At 38.8% G+C, this 20,816-nt stretch overlaps 1 protein-coding gene across 5 annotated transcripts in view; it reads left to right on the forward strand.

Annotated features, from left to right (window-relative positions):
- The window catches only part of ATP6V1H (ATPase H+ transporting V1 subunit H), a 62,200-nt gene that overhangs the window by 40,200 nt on the left and 1,184 nt on the right, over nt 1-20,816 (forward strand). For 2 of the 5 annotated variants that reach the window (XM_075141871.1, XM_075141870.1), the window contains one exon: nt 11,457-11,796. The exons of the other annotated variants lie outside the window; for them this stretch is intronic. In XM_075141871.1, the coding sequence (XP_074997972.1) occupies nt 11,457-11,517 (61 nt within the window). In that variant the 3' untranslated portion in view covers nt 11,518-11,796. Of the gene's footprint in view, nt 1-11,456; nt 11,797-20,816 lie in introns of those variants that run through there. 5 annotated transcript variants of the gene reach the window in all.

The raw sequence follows: 20,816 nt of genomic DNA on the forward strand, positions 1-20,816 counted from the left end.
ACTCTCGTGCACGTTACAATGTTCATTTTATCCTTCTTCCTCCCTCTCTCATACTGTGGGAACCTTCTATAGCAGAGAAACACACATTTAAATAACCTACTATGACAAATCCAGAGTTAACATTCTCCACCTGTAAGGAGTACTTCGGTAAATAGCACTGAATTTCTGAGTGTGTGGAGATGGAGACTAAATGTGTGGTCATGTGCAACATGGGGGGAGTATTGTATATTGCACTCCACCCTGCTTCTCAGTTTGGTGATATGCTGCTTTTCTCACTATGCTGTTCTGACATATTTGAAGCATTCTGAGTATTATAAACCAGCTATAGATAATATAGATTACAGTGTAGAAGGCTTAGTTACTGAATTGACCTTCTGCAGGGGTGGACAGATATTATTTCATGTGTGTTCTGATGTCTTGAAAATCTGGTAATAAAAATATAACACTCTGGTCTTTCTCCAGCACAAACCTCACTGGTAGTAAAAGTTTCCCTGGGTGCCTAACCTGGCTTTTTGTCATTTTCAACTTAAGCATACTCATTTTAAAAATATCACATCTGGTCTTCTAGATTTGTTTGGTTTTTTTAATGGCATGAACATTTCTGTGCCTGCCTTTCACAGTCTGTGAACCTTTAGACTTGAGACTGAGAGAGAGATTGCAATTATATCTAGTTTCAGATCTTCAAAGGTGTCAGTAAAAAGGACCTGTTTAAGTTAGTGCCATTTTCAGATTCATATTGTCATCTCTGTAGGAGATTCTTGTTTAATTCTCATTGGAACAAGCCTCTGGGACGCATTGTCCTTGGCTCGTATTTGCCAAAGTAGCGTTCCACCTGGAATGGACATCAGATAGCTTGAGCTAAGGAAATGATGCATCATTTGTATGTGGGAAGCTAGATCTGTCTTTGTATAGATCTGGCTTTTGATGTGTGTCAGGAGCTCTTCTGCTTCATAGCTTGTGTGGGGAGAAGAGAGAGCAGAGTCCCCTGACTGCTGCAAAGTGCAGTTCAAGTGCCTACTTATATAGATTTGCTTTCTCATAAGATGGATTACTCAGCAACTTCAAGGTTTTGCTTACCTTGGTCTTCAGAGCCGGGGAAACAGTAATCATTTTTCCCCTGCTTCCATGTGTTTTGGAATTCTACTTATTTCACTCAAAGCAATTGTTTTTTTCCTTGAATTCAGTTGGCGTAGAACAACTCTGCATTACTATCTGTGACACATGCGCTTGACAGAGGTAGTCAGGCTGTTCCTAGATCTGGAGGCTAACCAAGAGAAGGATGAGGAAAATAAGGGTTTGCACTGCCAGGTTGAGGCTTGGTGTGAGTGCTGTGCCTGAAGCAGCAGAGTAAGGAAAGCTTCTGGTACCTGAACCGAGGGAGTGTCATGGGGTAGCTGGAGTGGCATTCTGCTTAAAACGCAGCTGTATTGTTAGACTGCTAATAACTCAACTTGGAAACAATTAACTCCTAAGTAATTTGAATAGTTCATTACAGGCTGCTCAACTGGCTTTTCCTTAGGGGTTTTTAAGTCAGGGATAAATGGGGGGAAATCAGACTGTCAGGCATTCTGTTTCATGGTGAAACTAGGTTGGCAAAAGCAGTAACTGCTGTCAGCTTTTCAGATGAGGTAAGTTCAGGTGAAATATTCCAGTTACATTTGCATGTTAAATAATCGTGCACTTGATGAAGCAGGGGGCGAAGGTATCTTTTTAGCATCACTTGGTGTCTTTAAATGGTAATTTATCCTGTGTTTTAATCTCACTTGAACTGTGTTAGTCGCGGCACCCCATGCTGATGGTAAAAACCTGTTATTGGCAGATGAGGGAGTTCGGCATGGCAATGATGGTGCAGATTTTTTTGTGTGTCCTTTTTAATTTGTGCTTTAACTATGTATGAGAAGCATCATCTCCTTATTCCTTGTCTTTGCTGGTGTTCAGAGGCAATACCCAACTTGACCGTTTTAGTATTAGGACCTGGTTTTGGGAACCTAATGCTGGTTGGAGCGATGTTTTTAATGATGCAGACTTAAGAAGAATCGAATCATTAAGTTCTAAACTGACAGCACTTACATATATCACTTTAAAGAAACCCAATATGTTAATCTCTACAGATGAAGCACGTGCCTTTCATGTGCTTCACGGCACAACATTTTACTGAACTTCAGGGATGGGATGTGGTGACTCAAAGCACCTACAGTTAGAAGCCCAAGTTCCTTCTATGAACAACGGAGAGAAGCAGGTTGTTTTTCCGGGCAGTGCAGAGCAGCTTCAGTGCCTGAAGTTGAGCAGTGGGAATAATCTGTCTTTAAGATTTGTGAACCTGTAGTCTCCTGGCTTCATTCTAAAGGGGTTAATACCAACCTTCTATTACTTTACTAAAATAAGAGCTAGATGAAGAGCGAGGTGAATTCTAAATGTTCTGCATTTAATGTGTAATTTATTTATGACCTTACTGGTCATCTGGAGCACAGTGCACTAGTTTCCACCACTTGCTTGTTTTCTAGCCGGGTTAGGCCCAGGGAAGTTTGCTTATGACTCATGTAGTAAGTACAGCATATTACTTTTTTCCTTGCTCTGTCAGCAGAAGTGCTGTTGGCAGTTGGGGACCAGAGGTCAGAAATAAGAGAGAATTTTTATGACATCCAGTCTAGCTGAGATGTGCAGAGATGGATCATGTGTGCTCTTTGTTCATGCAAATGTAAAGTAAAATGCAGTGGTTTAACCTCTATAGTATGAGTGTGTTGCAGGATGCTAAACAGTGGGAATTGGGATGCGTCATTGATGCACCACCAAGTATGGTATTGGAAGTAAAATTAATAAATGGCATACTGAACGAAGTAACAAATTCAGATAAGCTTTGAATGTGCAACAGATTAATATATGATTTTCAGAGTGCACATCCCAGACAAAATTACTTGCTTTCCATCTTTTAAAATGAATAGTTATGCAGAGAGACATGAAAAAAATCTGAAACTGCCTAGGATTTGCAGTATGCTATATTTAGAAGCTATTGTTCTATAAAGTTAGCATGGAATATTCAGCATTTGTCACTATTCTTCTTTGGCATAAACTTTGTTCTCCCAAGCCCATGCATCTCCTAAGATAGCTTCTGTATCTTGCTTGATTTTGGTAGTGAGAAGTGCAAGGTGTAGTGATAGTTAACTGGCAGCCATGAAGTTTGCCCCCACTCCTCCCTCCCCTTTTTTTTCCCCATTCCAACACTCAGAGATGTAATGCTTAATCAAGTAGGCTTAAATCTGGGAAACAATGCCTACATGATAATGCAATCCCCTGCATCTATTTATCCTGTTTCTTAGCCTTCATCATCAATACAATTCCTTTTTAGTAGCTAACAGAAGTTAACTAACTGAAAAGTTTGAGAAGATAGATTGTGTCCCTGATAATTTTTTTTTTAAGATGACAGTTCCTAGCTAGAATGAGACAAAAATTAGGCAAAAAAAATTAGGCAAAATTAGGCAAAAATCCGATTAGTTATAGGCACACTTGATATCTAGTATGAGTGCTCCACCTTTTTATTTGAACATAAATATGTATTCTTGTAAACCTTCATTCCATACAGGTAGGGACTGTGGTTTGTATTGTGCATATGCTCTCTGGGATTTCACACTGTGATCATATTTTCTCTCATGAGATCTGCACTGTTTGTAAAACACACTTTAGTATTTCTAGAACTTCTGTTAAAGTAAAGCAAATATTTTGCAAATATCAAAGATCCTGCTCAGTTTGCATTTTCTTTTTTCAAAGAAATTGTTCATTTTCACATGCTATGCTGAAAAAGCATGTTACCAAAGAAGTAACTTTTGATACTTTCACTTCTGTTTAGTGTTACTTTAAAGATTTGATTTCCTGATAGGAAAATTCGGTTAAACATGATCTATGTCAGTCATTCTGAAATAGTCTGTGCAAACTTAAAGCTCGTAAGTGTTGAAAGCATTTTGCTTACTGTTCATTGTGGCAACTAAATCTTCTGATTCAATATAAAACCACTTTCAAACCAAGTTGCATGGTTTAGTGAGGTTGGTTCTTTTTAATTCACAGAATGGCTCTGTGTAAGTGTTAGCTCATAGTGCATCTTATAACTGAAAAATTACTTATACCTTGTCTCCCTAATAGAAAGGCATATATTGAATTGGATTTCATAAGTTTTTCTTTTAAAATCTAATAAAATGTTTGAGTAATAGCCTTGTAATAGGAGCTCATTGATCTGCCATTTCTTTATAGTTTGTATGTAAAGTTGTGAACTGGAAGTCTAGAATTACTCTTCCAAATAATGGACAAAACCTCTCTGAAGGGAAGCTGCTGACTGAAAAGGAGGTTCTTGCAGTGTCTCAGTCTGAAGACGCACATTGATTTTGCATTTCGCATCATAAGGAGGGCTATAAACCATGCTATGAATAATGTTTTCAGTAATCAGGAGATAATCTGTAGATTGTCTATTAATATTATTGCATTCAGCTGAAGACAGGCTCCATTTGAAAAAAAAAAACTTTCACATAATGTTTATAATTCCTCTGCTCAACTGTTTAGTTTTAGTGTGCACATCAGAACGTTGAACATCTCTTTACTGTGAATAGTTAAGGTGAAAAAATGTCCTAAGTGCTGTTTGTCTTAACAGTTTGCTTTTGTTCTATCTGTTTGCATTAAGTGGAATCTGTTACGCAAAATATTGAGGATTGCAGAGATTTTCTGCAATATCTCCTCTCACTTGAGATCCAAGGCCACATGCATAGGTCAAGGAGATACCTGGTGAAAATCACGATGGTTCCACTGAAAATAAGATAATCTATAAAAACTTCAGTTTGATTGATGTGGTGGAGGCCCAAACTGTTTGGTCAGAGTAGCTTTGACTCTGGTGTACATTTGTTTCTTCTTTTTGTTGTTTGTTTGTGCTGGCTTACCTTCAGCACTACTTATGGTCTGCATTGGTATAATAGACAAATATTTTATAATCTTTAACACCTTTTTTTTTTCCTTGAAATACTTCGTATTGCGTTAATCCACTGAGTCAAGGAAGAAAATTGTATTCAGCAAACAAGTGACAGAAGAGAACTGCAGTTTTCCTGTGTGGTAGCACTCCAGCTTGGGCAGTCTTCCCAGCCCAGCTGTCTAGGAAGATGTCTCTTTATTTTTTAATTTACTACTTGCATAGCTGTAACTATTTCTATTTACTTCTGTGAAGAGCAGTGCATGTAATGTATAGAATATATATTATATATTTAAAAAAATACATGTAGAGTATATTTTTTATATATAAAATAATATATAAAAATATGCAGTGGTATAATTTCTGATCCAGCAGTATGATGTTAATATTCTATTTCAGGAACCAAATATTAACATAGCTCCAGGTTTGATTTGAGCCTGGTTTCTTTTTTTTTTTTTTACTGACTTCCGTGGCTGTGGCTCTGTGGCAAGGCAAACGCATCTGTGGTGGCCCCTCTCCAGCTCCACCTGCCTTTCTCCCGGCCACCACTAGTGTTACTGTGACACCACAGTAACCGGGTTCAAGGGAGCTTATTAGCAATAAGCAATTCACTTGAGAGTTAAATGAACAAAAAATAACTGTCTCACCAGAATGCCTGGATGAGCGCCCCGTGAGAAAGGCAGGCGCGTACAGGCTGGAATGTGTTCAAGGGTGGCCGTGCCAGCTTTGTCCCCCACTGGATTAGATGGGGACTTGAGAGACGGTTGCAACCTTGTCCTGGTGTTGCTTCTTCATTTCTACTGCTCAGAAGGTTCCAGGGATTGTCACATCTGTGGAGTTGTTTTTGCAGCAGTGTAACAGTTATAAGACCAATGATTTCAAGGGACAGTTTAGTCTGCTTAGAGCTGGGAATACATCAATTGTGTAATTCGAATACATATTTATGAAGCCTCAATAAATGACTAAAACTGGTCTGTCTGTCTCAACAAATCCAGGTTATTAGACTCATAGTGGAAATACAACGTAAAGATGGCAAATCTGTTCTATCTGTTTAAACTATTCCATCTGCTGCCTGTCCTTTGAACTTGTTTGTTTAACTATTTGTTGTATCTTTATGATTTGTCTGAAACAGTATATGTTGACAATGTCTTTTGAGTTGCTTGAGTCGTGTGGCAGACTTTTTATTATACTTCTGTACTCTTTCATAAAGGGAAGAATTTCTTTAGAACTAGCTTTTCATTTTCACTTTCAAAAGCATGGGACTCTAGGTTTATGTTTAGATAAAGAAAAATAACATCAATATTTTTATATTGTTCTTTGTCAAAGGAAAGCCTTCTGCCGCTTAAGAACCTCAGTGTGCTAAAGCAAGCTAGAAATTACAGATGTTCAAGACTGTCAAATATTTTTGGATAACATAGTTCTTTAAAAAATTGGATTTAAGCAAGATTTAAGATAAATGTTGTTAGAAAAGAGAGAATAGGAAAATTTCACCCTTCCTTTCTTCTATGCTTCATCTACTTTTCTTCCTTTGCTTGCCAGGAAGAAGAATTTTCAGTTGTCCTTAAAGGACAGGTAAATCTTAACTGCACTGGAATTTGGAGCATACCACTAAAAGTAGTAGTTCTTAAACTGCAAGGCTTGTTCCTTTTAGCACATGACCTCTAGAAATCTGTTGTATGTACCTTAAAACTTTCCTGTCTATCATAGATTGTTTGTTGTTGACAGTGGTCCTTTGCTCAATCTGATAATCAGTGTAAATTTTTCAGGTAGGGTCTTGTGGCAGTTTGCAATTATCTCCTTATTCCATACTCGCTGAATTTGGTGGCTTATGTGTTGGATCAGTTCCTTGTGTCTTTTCCTAAATGACCTTTAAGCATTTTTTGCAATTACCGTAACACTTAAGTATATCTCAGCTTGAGGGTGTCAGTGTCTCTCATATGCCAACAAACCCAATTAAATTAAACTGAATGCAGCAACACATTGGAGTAAGGATTTGAGATGCAACAAAATGACGTATTCACCTCTAAGTTTCCTTTTCTTCTTGGAAAAAGTACTTCGGATACCTCAGAAAATGTGTGTTTAAAGATTAGGCCTGTAAAAGAGGAAATTGCTAGGGTGGAAGGAATCTCACTTAGTTATTCTAATATGAATGAAAAGATTAATTTGCAAATGGAAATTACTTACGCCTTGCCGTCAGACCTCTGAATGACCAAGGAAGTGAGAGAATGGGGCGTTTCAAATTTTGTTGATCTGAGCTTTAGTTGAGAAATGGAAGACTTTAGAGAGTAACTACAAAGTCATGTACTATACTTGCATGTTTTGATGCTTTTCTACAGTGCATGAGGTAATGTTTTGTGCTCTTGTAAATTCATACTGAATCAATTGTTTCACTTTTGAATGCAGTTAACTGTAAATGCAAGCTTGTCTGGACCAGCTTCATCTGCTTTGTAATAAGGATGATTTTATGTAGAAGGAAGTCAGAAAGGGGCTAAAACAGACCTTTATAAAGGCCTTTCTGTTCCAGTGGGAGGAAGACGGTCAAAGTGGAACTTCTTGTTCCAAAGAGCTAAACTTGCAAATTTGAACTTACAAGGTACTTTACATCTTGATTGTTAATGCTGGAGGGTGAGTTGCCTACTTGTTCTGTGCATGGTATCTAGTGCTGATTCCAAGTTAGTGCTACTAGGAACTGTTGCAAGGTACCTTAAAAATATCCACGAAGTTCACCGCTACAATCCCAGCATGGGGAGTATACCAAAATGACGTGCTTAATTGTAAGTCTGTCTGTGTGGGAGAGCACAGACTTTTCCAGATGCGTATTGATTTGAGGGAGCACCATTAAGCATGTGGTAACGTTCCTTCCTTTTCCGGAAAGCAGTAAAGGAATAAAGCATTATATGTAAACATGCTTAATATTACTGGACTACTGGTACATAGAATTTCATTTCCCTTCATCCTCATAAATGATTTAAAAGAAAAATGAGCCTTATATAATGGCTGGACAGCTGGTGTATTTGTATTGCGAAAATGTTTACTACTTCTGACTGGCTTTTGAAGTGTTATATACAGTAATACAGTGCTTACTCAAGGTAAAAGGCAGCTTTCTGGTCGAAAGAATTGGTGACTGAATTTGTTGTTGGCCACGACAGTATTTTGCTCTTTTTCTACAACTTTGTACTTGAATTTTGTACATCTTGTAGAACACATATCGAGCGACACCCTGCAGATCTGCTTGGCCTGATTAGAAAGGAAAAATGATATTACTTGTAAGATTGTGTATTGAAAGACAATGGGTATGTAGGCCCCAAAGCTCAGCTATGTCAAATGTTAGCAGGGTATGTTTTGTCTTAGTCTATAATATGAGCTGATCAGGCATGCATGAATCTGTGCCAGTAGTGGCCGCACTCGTATGTTGTATACTTTTGCTTCTGAGTTTAACCATCTTAGAAACTTGATGTACTTGCAAAAGACCAACCGTGATGCCTTTGTTATAGTAAAGGTAGTCTTTTTCTGCTGTTTTGAAGGAAGGATTAACAAAATAAGTTTAAAATAGGGAGAAGTGGTCCAATTCATGGGTTTATAGCTTGTAATTTTAAAAATCAAGTCTAATATCTCATTATTGTCCATTGTAGTCTGCATCTCTAATCTATCAGATGCTGTTCTGAATATTTTGTGAAGTGATTTGTTATCTTGGTGACAAGATCCATCCTTCTTCTTTCATCGTACATGCTCTTGTAGTGCAATGTGTTGAACGCTTGCATTCTTAAAGGTAATTTTAATTTTGTGGTGTAAACAGTAGTTCTAAAATCCCAATTTTTCTCTTAAGATTAACTATGTAAGAGTGCAGGATAAACAAAAAAATCTTAGACACTTGATTTGTAATAGCATAGTGATGGACACCTGTGTCCAATTTATGTGGGAAGACTGAAGCTTACAGTGCTACTTAACCTCCTGATGTGATGAAATACCAATGTGTAAAAAATATGCTGGAATCTTCTTGTCTTTTTAGTATGTATTTTAACAGAGGGAGAACAGGGGCCTACTTTAGCTACCCTCAGTAGCTTGAGTTTTAGTGGAAGATGGGAGGGAGAAGCGACTAAAGGCCTGGCAGAATAACCTATCAGTCTGCTCTCCTAAGGCTGCACATGAAAGCTTCATGTTGAGAAGCTGTCTAAATCCCTCCTATCGGTCTCCTACCTCTCCCTCTCATCATCCAGCATAGACCATGCAAGAACTTGTCCTAGGTTAACCAGTGACACTCAATTGGAAATGATAACCAAATAGAAAATTAACTGGTACTTATAACAGCAGGTGGGACAAGGTTTTTTGCATTTCAGCGGCCCTCGGTGGTGGCTATAGAAGTGATGGGGTAGGAACAGTATGGGGTTTTCACCTGGGTTTGCAGCATGGCAATGTAGAGCAGTAACTGCAGATACTCATTCTGTATGGGGAAACGGGATAAGAGCTTTTCCTTGATCCTGGACTTAAACCTCACACCTGCAAATGACTGACTGAAATAAAAGATTTTGTACGGAAGACACTGTACTATCTACTGTATGTTCTTAGAAGTTGAATATGTCTGTTAAGGCACTAAGTACCTACAAAATATGCTACTGCTCTGCATTCTCAGAGATTTTTGCTGAATACACTGTACTGTGGTTGGATTTGAGCCTTGAGCATGCATCTGAAACAGTGTAAGCTATGCAATGGTTGTACTGTTATGGATTGTTAGCTTGATTGACTTTCCTACTTCTAAGTAATTGCACAGGAATTTCACATTCAAAATGATTCATGTGTGCTTTAAGAAAAAATAACTTTGCAGGCTTGTGATGCTGTGAGCAGAGCCATGTATGCGGCAAGTGTCAGTTGCTTTCAAGGCTGGATGTCAGAGAAGAAATACTAGAATCAGTACATGCATATAGGCATGAAACAAACTAAAAAACCACAGAGGGAACAGAAAGATGTTTGGTGAGTTTGGAAGCCCTTCCATAGTTGCTGGCTGTGTTTTTGGATGGCTGTCAAATTTTGTTTATTTCAGTGGTACAATTTTGAGTCCTGCAAAACCACAAGAGAGCAGCTCATTTCCTTCTTTGCCATCAGGAGTCTCTACTTCGAGGATGATAACCTACCTATTATGATAAAGAGTCATATCTATTGAGTGCAGCCCAAGCATTAAAATACTGTGATCCTGCAGCAACACTTGATAAAGCTGTGAAGGAAGGTGCTAAATCATAACGTATGGCTCAGCATACAAATTATGTGTTATTTTCTTTGCTAATGGAGTTTGAAGTTAACATTATATTTTATAGAATTTTGCTTTTCTAGATACTTAACTGTAAAAATGAGAAAAGTGCTGTTGGGTGGTACAGTTGTGATGCTAAACTTCGTTGTGCAATAGGAATTGTAATGCATAGGGAATAGCTGTTCAACAGGACACTAAACTGAAAACTAGTTTTTGAAATGTGCAAGAAGAACTGATTTTTTTTTTTTAAATAAAGCAAAAGTGCGTACTCTTGAGTTAGTTTTTTTCAAAAAGGCTTCATTCTGATCGTCATTTCTCTGAACGGCTTCTAATGTTTAACCTGTGTAGGTTGATATACCTGTGTAGTGAGAGAAACTGTACTGCTAGGTGTACTATCAGCAATGGAAAAAGAACGCCTATGTTTCACAGGTCCTGAAACCACTCTTTCAGCTGATACCATGGTACAATTATTGAAGTTTATTTTCTGTAACAAGCAACAACCCAGATATTACTAAAGACCTCTTTCAGCTTCTTTGTGGTTTTGTGAAGTGTTGAGCTGCTTTCACAGGAGACAGTGAAAGATGGGAACATTTAGAAGAATTGTGCAGTATTTTTCCATAGAATTTAGATATTCTTGCTCAAGGCAAATGCTAAGAATTTGGGGGGTGTTTGTTCCAGTGTTGAGAGGACAGGTATAAAATAAGTGACATAGTGCACTTCAAAATACAGGAGGAAAACACTTTAAAGGAAGTGTTGGTATACAGTGGGCCTGGCTTGAATATCTTTTCTTTCTTCCAACTCGAACATATAGTTCTTCAGTCAGTGGCTATTTTGCTAGCCTATGGGTTAAATTGCCATTATGTCCATCGGCATTACTTGTGCTCATGCAGCTGCGTTATGGGAAGAGATCCTTTTAAATACTTTGCCACAGCTTCTAATATATATATTCAGCAAGCAAAATCTGTGTATTTTGTGGGTGTTCTGTAACAGTTGCCAGAACTTCTAAATATTACCACTGTGCTTTTTCTTTTTCCAGACAGTTTTGTTGATACTCGGTTCGTACTGAATGTTTCAGAGGGATAGATGATGGATACCTAACGCTTAGGTACTCTCATAGTAGCTCCTGTTGACTATCAACAGTAGACATTATTTGAAGGAATAATTCTAAACTTAAAGCTTTTTCCTCTTTCTCTACTTCATACTTCCCACTGCTATCCTACGCCTCACTCTCCAGAATGTTTCTCAATCTAATTTTTTGTTGTGTTTCAGGGAATACCTTGGAAAGCAGTTGCAGTCAGAACAACCCCAAACGGCTACCGCACGGAGCTAAACACTTCTGTCAGTTCATGCTTATAACAACAGTATGTTTGTCTTTAAATTAATATCAAGGAAACACTGAAATCACATGTTCTTTGCCTGCTACTAGTGCATAAACTTTCCAGCTTTCCTCTAGTGTTGTTGGCTTATTAAAAATCTGTTTGTTGAACTAGTTCTGATGATTATGCCTGTTAGCTTCTTGTTATATTCTGAATGTATATGAGGAAATGTGGCTAATATATTGCGTTTGTTTTATGTATTTATTCTCATAATAAAGAATGTTATTAAAGGATATTCATTCCATGTTATAATTAGCCTAGAAAAATTGTTCTCTTCTTTTAGTGGGTTTTCAGTGTTGTCACTTTCCAAGAAAAGCAAGTAGTCCCTATATGTCTCCAGGCAAATTAATAAAGCTTTGACTTGGTATTCCATAGGAGAAGCAATAGCCTGAGAAATGTTGATTATCAGTACTAAAATATATACCAAGCCTCAAAACAGTGTTAATATTGTATATAAAAGCAAAGATACGGGGTTTTTTGGGGATGGGCTACTTCTCTCTTGTTAGAGACTACATTAAAAAATCTAAACATGAGAAGAGGAAAAGAAAACGAACACTCCTCTAGTGAAAACTGATACACTTAAGATTATTAGTCAAGCTGTATAAAATCAGTGGCTGTGGATCAGAGATCAGGTTGGGGTTTTTTTAATAACAAATATGCAGTAACTGATGAACTTGGAATTTCATGGACTGTTTTTGTTATTGAAAGTACTTGCAAATGTTAGGTGTCATTCTAAAATCTATTGTATTTCCTTTATATTAAGCCAAATAATTTGGCTATCAGTCTTTTCTATGTTTTGTAGTTCCTGATAGTAAAAAAAGATGTAAGCATCAATAAATCAATGATATTGGCTCCAGGCACTTGCAACTCTAAACAGTCAATATTCTTGTGATTCATTTTTAGAATGAAAAAAAAAGATGAGAGAACATAACTTAATCTCATTGGTAGTCTGGTGTGGTGCAAATCTCTGAGGAAGCTCAGGGTACTTTGTCATCAAGTAAAAAAAACAAATCGGGAAAACTTTTCTTACGCAGTCTGGATTTTCATCATATATAACTAAAATTTGACCACTTGCAATGGAGAGTGAAGACATTTAGGGGATGACAGTTTGATGATTTCTTGGCCTGCTTAATTAAAAGTGGATTGTGTATATTAATGACTATTGCTTACTTATGCATATAGGAGGCATAGGCTTTGATACTGAAGTTAGTATCGTGAGGATAAATGCTGAAGCCTGGAAAGTGACTGACTTTAGTTGGAGTGAGGGTTATCTGAATGGATCTTATCTCAGCGCCGCATGTTCCCATAGTGATGAGGGATACTGTTGGTGTGGGAAGCTGTTGGGAGAACAAGGGTGCCATTTTTATCTTGGGTCAGTTTAATGCTCTTCAAATAAACCTCTCAGTCTTCCCTGCTTTTCACACTTCAATTTGCATCACATGATGGTGTCAGTGCATGAATGGGGGTTTTCTCTGATAAAGCTAAACTGCAGGACATACATCCTGTGTGTCTTGGCTACTTGGCAACTGTTCAGTCCACCGGACCAGGTAAGATTTTGTTTGAAGTCTGGCCCTTTGAAATGCGTGTAGAGTGAAAGCTGGATTCTTAGTGCCAAATGTCTTGCTCTACAAGTCAGATTCTCATGTCACACTTCTTGCTGATGTAAGCATAGCCTAAGACTTATCTTGAAGATGCTGTAAAAGGTTGGTCCTGTGGTTACAGCTGTAATGTTGGGCACAAGAACCATGACAGGGCATCAATGGGGAAAGAAGATACTCCCATCTTCAAAACCAGAAGTTTGTGTTGTTTGCTTGTCTGAAGGGAACACTGAAGCACTGCTTGGTAAGGGGATTTGAGTTGTATGAGTAAAGACAATGAATGCTACCAATGGCAACCCCTCCTATATTTTGGGAGCTAGAAATAACCAAGCTATTCATAACATGAAACAAAATTGCTTACAGGGATTGTTCTGAAACATCTAAATATTGTGTTCATGTGTTATACAAATAAATTCTCCTCTGTGTTGCTTTGCTAGCATTACTCTGTGCATAGTTTAATTCTTCATTACGTGGCTGTTTCCAAGCTACGCGATACCTGGTGTTCTCCTCCATTTAGTTAGAAATCTGTTGGAGACAGAAGAAGGTATTTAAAGAAATGATTGTGATGTTTCACTTATATCAGTGTGCAGTATTGATACTGTGCTGCCTGTGAAACCTGGAAGCCATGAGATTTCCAGCCCCTGATGGTAACATTCAGGTGGCTCAATGGTTGTGATCTCGGGAGTTCATGCCAACAGTTGTACAGGGAACTTGGGGGTGTGTTACGGAGGACCTTTCTGTGCAGCCACTAATTTGGACGGTGAAGTTCAGAGATGAGCTGAGATTTCTGCAGGAGTCGGACTGCTCACCATGTCCTAGAGGTCCTGGGGAATCTTGGCATAGCAGGGAGGTGCAGACTGGTTTCCAGCTGTAGGTTCTCCATCTTCCATCCCATGGCAGGCCTGTACCTGTGCTGGAAGGCCTTGGATCCCTGGTCCCAAGAGAGAAAATGGGGCAGAGCTATCCTGGAGCTTTTAACCTTTGAAACCAGGAAACTCGACCGAAAGCTTTAGTTGAATTTCAACTAATTCATAAAACTTCCTACTGCATCTGTTTTTTGTCAGACAAGTTATAATTAGCTTTAGCTTTTGCTACTGAGCACTGGTTTTAGTACTCATCTGCTTGCAACTTGCTCAGCCTCATTCTCCCAAAATCTGGCATGGGGCAGGTAGGCAGATGCCACGGTGGCAGATTGAATGCCTCAGGGCCATGTGGTGACAGCGTGGGTAGAGCTCGGAGTTAGGAAGAGAAGTGTGTGCCAGCAGCTTCCTTCCTTCCCTCTGGTGACATGAAGATTTAGAGATGACTGGAGATTACCTGCCATGGACCAGATGACTAACCTGCTTCTAAAGTGAGGAGGTACAGTTACATTCCTCCAAATTAGGGTAATCAATCTTTTCTACGAAATTTTTCTCCATTTTCCTAATTTTTGTTTTCACTCTTATGTTGCATCCAAGGATAAGTGGAGTTTCATTTTCCTACAATGAAAGTAACTGAGACTTTGAAATCTTTATAAGCTGACTTTAAAATTTTGCATTTGAGGCTTCTTTTGCTTTTCATGATACATCTGCTTAAATGATTTTCTTTAAACTTTGGTCTCGGTCTGAAATCTAAATGGGAAATAAATTTGAGTAAGTTTGCAAGGTGCAGCAAAAAAATTTAAACCTGTCACAGTTCAGTGCAGGAGAGATGGAGGGGAAGCATGATGAAAAACAGTACTGACATCTGGAACTAAGGCAGGAAAATGCTTTAATTATATGCTTAGTGCATGTTTATTATTCCTACAAGCCATTTTAAATCTTAAGGCCTGCGGCTGGATGAAGAGGAGACCAGATCTTGGTCTTGGCCAGCGTGAGCTACTCAGCTAGAAACAAACCAGGGCTGAGCAGGAGACGGGCTGGATGTACCACGCTGCATCGAACCTCTCTTCAGTATCTCATCAGAATTGCAAAAATGTCTTTGTGCACCTGCATGAACAAATGAAGATTGTCAACAGTTTCTAATACTCAGACATATTGCTGGGTCAATATGTTTTTTTCGTGAATATGACATGCTAGTTCTAGCCCAGTAAGTGACAAGGCGTCAGAAGGAATCCTGTTGACTCATCTCTATCCAAAAGCTTTTGCTTTTCCCTTTGGCAGCTTCTGCAGAATAGTTGCGAGTTATCTTTTTAGAACCACGTGCTGCGTCAGAGTTGAGAACAGAGCTAGTGCTCTCACGATGATCAGATATGTTATTAAGAGAAAGTGAACATAATCAAGTTAGACTCCAAAATGATAATTCAAAAAATCTGAACTGCTGTTGAAATTTTCAAATGGCCAAGGGTCTCGTCATTCAAATACCACAGAAAGCAGCAGCCTTGCTTGCAAATGGTAGGTGTAGCATTTAGGGAGTTACCTGGGAGCTCTTCTTACCTTCGGGTATGCATATTTCATCAGTGCAGCCATTTCTGAGATGCATCAGACATTGCTGAACACAAATGATGTGCTAAAAACTGTTAATATCCTTTATTTAAGAAAATTTTTCATGACCTGCCCCTTGGCCTTACTGCTGCTTGTAAGCTAAGTTACTGTACAGTAAGGAGCATAATAAAAGCCAGAAATGGAATAATGGCTGACTGTTATGCAGAGTGTCTTGTTTCTGTTACTTGGTTGTATCCAAGAACACTTCTGTGCTATGGGAACGTAATTTTTCTTGGGGGGAAAACTTAAAAAGGAAAAAAATCCCTTTTCATATAAAAGTGGGCAATGGGACAATAATTTTTTTTTTTTCTTAACCTGATAATCTCACAGATTTTCCCAGAAGTGGGCAATTTGACCCTCTGTGTGAAAACTAAATCTGCAGAAGGGAACAATTAAGTTTTCCATGAGTCATCTTTGGTGCTGTTATGTGCGTATTCATGATACAATTTTTTCAAGGCTCTTCAGTTAGTTTGCCTTGTCTGGATTCTGTGTAGAGACAAAACTGTCAAGCTGAAAATTTAAATAACTTTTTCAGTGTCGTCATAAACTATTTTAAAAAGGCTGTACGCATCCAGCTCCGCCAAAAAGCGGGCAAAGAAATTGGGTAGCTGATTGTGTGATGACAGTTAAAACCTATTGATCTGGAAATCACAGAACTGCTACAGTATCAGATTATTTTGTAGCAGGAAAACATGATAAATTGCAGACTTAAAGGTCATCGTTCTATAGATAACTTCCATGAAAAGGAAGTGTGCAAAACAAGCCTATTCTGTCAGTTCAGGTGGCCAAAATACAGCTTCAGATTATGAGTCTGCTAGTGTGGGGACCACAGCTAATAGTTTGGTTGTGGATGCATGCAAACGTGGGGCAAGATACTTTGGCCATCAGTTAAAAAGACGAAATAATTTTGACATAAAATACTGAGTAGAAGAATAACCTTCAGAAATGTTCTCTTATTTTGCTTTCAAGATTTTTCAGTGTTGAAACTTTTTTTTTTTTGGCTAGGAGATTACAGCATATTTTAATCTCAAAGCATATACAAAGAATCACTTTGTATCTGGCTTCTCAGCTAGCACACTTGAACTGAGCTGGTCCTTTCCTATCCAAATTATGGGTGTGAGACCACTGGTGAGATACGGAGATCTGTCTCGGATGTCTTCAACTGGTGAAGTCCTCATAGGAGAAATTCTTAGTGCGAAGTGCACAGATTGTACCTTCTGGTGGATTTCTGAATGTCACTCCTCTCTTAGGATTCCAGTTCGTAGTGCCATCTAGTTCTTTTGGTATCATATTCTAATCCCTTTTAGAATTAGTAGTACTTCCCAATTTAACTAAATATATCATGGTACTATGTCAAGCAGATGATGGATCAAACTTATAATAAGGGAAATGTTTTAGAAAAAATTAGTTTTCTTTCTCTAGTAAGAAAGGGCTATTTATGCCTCTTCTATCTTGTTGCATTTTACCTATTTTCCTTATACATTCCAGTTCAAATTCTGTCAAATACTATTTCTGAGGTAGTCAAGGTTTTTATCTTATTGCTCTTAATCCAGCAAGTCTAAGTCCAGATTACTTCTTTTTTTTTTTGTGCAAATTTTTTTTTTGCAAATTTTTAGATATTTTATTATCCCTGATTTAATATGCATTGTGCTGATTTCTTTTTTCCTAAGAAATCCGGAATAGGATGAAACCTTCCCCTAAAGAGAATGCCTTAAGCTCTGTAGATTTTGTTTCTATGGAAGTTTCCATTTCCTACCTTAATTTTATTAGTCCACCTGAATAGCCTTTAACCAGGGGCTAAGATGAGCCTATTCTTCATGGGTTTAACTCTCCTGCAGGGACTAGGCACTGTAACTTCTTTACAACAGCCTGTTTGTCCTGTGATGCCTCTTTGCCCTTTCTGGAGATGAAAGGGATTCTGTTGAAGATTGCTGGAATCTTCCTTTTTTTGTCTTTGTTTCCTAATCCAGTATAGTAATTGATAATTTTGATGAGAATCTTGTGATGCAACTCAGTGTGGAGGATAAGTAGTGGATTATTCCATCAAACCACTGAGATCTTTTTCATCCTCTGTCCTCCATCCTGTGTCCCTGCTCTCAACAGTCAGCCTGAATTTCGTATTAGCTTGTTCATTGCGTGAGAAAAAAGTCTGCAGTTGTGTGCAGTTGCGTCTCTTGCACTGGGGTGAACCTCTGGTCTTCTCTGGCTTTCCTTTCTTTTACATAATCTTTGTTTGGTGCTTTTCCCCCCCCCCATTCCTTCTTTTCTTTCTGCCTCTCTCTTCCTTGTTTTGAAGTGTTGCAAGGCTGTTTTTTCTCCTTCACCTGATGCCTCTTTGGTCATGTAATTAAAGACCATTTTTCTCAGGTGTTTTTATTTAACCTGCAGATACTGAGTTAACTGTTCTCCACTTCCTCAAAATTGCATATGAACTCCATTTCCAGATCCAACTTTAGTCTCCAGCTACTCAATGCTTAATGCAGGGAAAAACTCGCTTGAGTGCTTGTTTGAAACCTTTAAGCAGAACTTTTCTCTATAGTTATCTTTATTGGGTCTTTTTCAGTGCTGCCTCAGTTGCCACCACTATCGATTCTCTCTTTTTTTTTTTTTTGAGGAGTAAGGACCATTCATTCCTTGTTTTGTAAAGTCACTTGTAAATTATGTTGTTCATGCAAATGTAGGTTTCTAAGAGATGGAGGTGTTTTTTCTACAGTGATGGGGATGCAAACACATGTCTCTCACTGACTGTGAGACTACAGCGTCATGTTAGCGTAATTTAAATTATTGTTGTAGGCAGATATGGCAAATCACAATTTGGGTTAAAAAAGCCAATTCATACTATGAAGTAATCCTGGATCACCAGACACAATAAATACAAGACTTGAAATCAATAGATTTTTAATATATCGTCTCCACTTCTTGCCCCAAGATGGCTTCAGAAACAGATGCTGGAAAACAACGATTCTGAAGAGCATATTCTTGAAGACCTTTTTCATGTAGTGCTTGTAATAGTAGTATTTTGTATTCACTCTGGTCATATCTCCCAAGATCCAGGCTCTTCAGTATCAGCAGCATGATACTTGAAAATTAATTTGTGTGCCTTGGACTCCATAGCCTGACAGAACTAGGTAATGTATTCTCAATTTAAAATAATATTCTGAAATAAAGTAATTAAAAAAAAAACAAAAACAAAGGTAACTTTTTTCCTCATCAGTTCCCTTTTTACCATAAATCAGTAACAGTGAAGTGTAAACACTCTGAAATGAACTCCATTGCAGCTCGTGTAGGTGATGCTAAAGACTTATGCAAATGCCAGTTAAATCTTAGTCTTTGTCAAAATAGACTGCTCTGTGCCATCTACTCCTCCCTCTGCTCAGTGTCTCAAGCTGCATTTCATTTGAAACGCCTGTGGTGCACCGTCTCTAGCTGTTTGCTTCTCCCTTGTGCCCAATCTGGATTCCACAGAAGTAATTGAATTGGGGACATTCGTCAGGTAAATGGATTCCAAAAGAGATCAGTAATTGGAGGATGATTTCTCAAGCTGCACTTCAGCTGTCAACAGCTTGTATGGCCTTGACAGAGTTGTAAAGGAATTGATAGTGATGGCTTCCCCCCTCCCCTGTAGACAGACAGCTACCACCTTGCTTACCTTAGAAGAAACCAACAAACAAAACCCCTTGAGAATATATGTGGGGCTTCAGCGTAGTGCGCATGTAGCCGTTGTTTGGCTGTTCTCTGCACGCAGCTAACCCTACTTGCGTGCTGTGTCTTGATACGCAAGCTGACTCCTAGGGCAGTGAGGAATTTCTTGCTGTTCCCACGTAACCTTCTGGCTTTCTGGAAGGCGGGCGAAGCAGCAGAAGAGGTTGCATGGCTTGTGCTGAATATACTTCGTTGCTGCCAACTTGTTTCCTTCTGTAAGCAGACCTACAGCTTCATTTTTCTCTCTTCCACCATGACCGCAGGAAAACCTGCTCCCCCCGAGGCACAATCACCAGGCAAGCCAGGAGAGGTAATATTTCCTCCCGGTGTAGTTATGGCTAAAGAGCTCCATGCAGCTTCTCCAGGGGTGAGAGTTGTTTGTACTTCCTTTAAAGCTACTTTTTAAAATCTCGATTATATTTTTTCTATTATGTGAAGCTGTAAAAATTGCAGATAAAACTTGTCATTTTATGAAGTGGTAGGCAAGCTATTTCCTACCTGAAGTGCCTGGGGAGCAAGTAAAATAGAGCCAGACCTGAGCAAATGACGCTTCTGAGACTTACTCAAGGGACTGATAATAGTCTCGTGGCTTTCTACCTTTAGGCTGAGGCGTGCGCCATGCCTGGGAGGACATCCTTCACCTATATGGGGGCAGGAGGAGCTGGTTGAGTTGTGTAGGTAAAGATACCTGGCAGCAAAGTATCTGTGCAACTAAAGGGTGCTGCTCTGTTTCCGTAGCCCGGCCGGGGAGTTGCGGCAGGGAGACGTGCGGCTGGTGGGGCCTCGGGAATAACCCGGGTCCGTGCGATGCTGAGGTTTGGGCACTGGGAGTGGTACTGGGGGGAAATGTGCAGCTGCCTCTAAATTCTGCTTGGATTCCCATTTCAGTAAGTCCAGCTTTCCTAAGTCCCAACAGCCTGGTTGAATTCCTGGTATCGGTCTTCGACTAGTTGAACTGATGCCTTATATACCTGAAGCAGTATGTATTAATAATTTCTGTTTTACTTTCAGAGGGGTTCCCCACTGATAGCCAAAGGCTAAACCTTTAACATTTTCATTGACTTTTCTGAGCTTTTAGAAACTCTGCTGTCAGGTGAGGTACCAACTCATTTGTCCATTTAAAGTACCTTATAGCTATAGTATTTTGAATACATTAATTGCCATGAAAAGCCTTTACAATGGGGTCTGCATAAAGCTTCTCTAAATGTTTGGGAATTTGCTTATAGTAAACATTACTTTGGCAAAAATACATGCCCTTCTCTTAGCATTTTTGAAATCGCAAAATGAAAATGAGTGTCTGGTAAATACTAAATGGGTGACCAAAGTAGAAGACAGATGGTGCTTTTCTCAGCACAACTTTGCAGTAAAGGAGTTAAAAACGAAGGTTGCAATATTGTCGGGAGCTCCTGTCTAGCATAAATAACTTAGTGACACTGCTTAATTAAACCAGTGCTTGGGAATGCTATTTAGTCACCACTGTTGCAGCACAGG

The sequence above is a fragment of the Calonectris borealis genome, chromosome 2, assembly GCF_964195595.1.
Source record: "Calonectris borealis chromosome 2, bCalBor7.hap1.2, whole genome shotgun sequence".
Taxonomy (NCBI): Eukaryota; Metazoa; Chordata; class Aves; order Procellariiformes; family Procellariidae; genus Calonectris; species Calonectris borealis.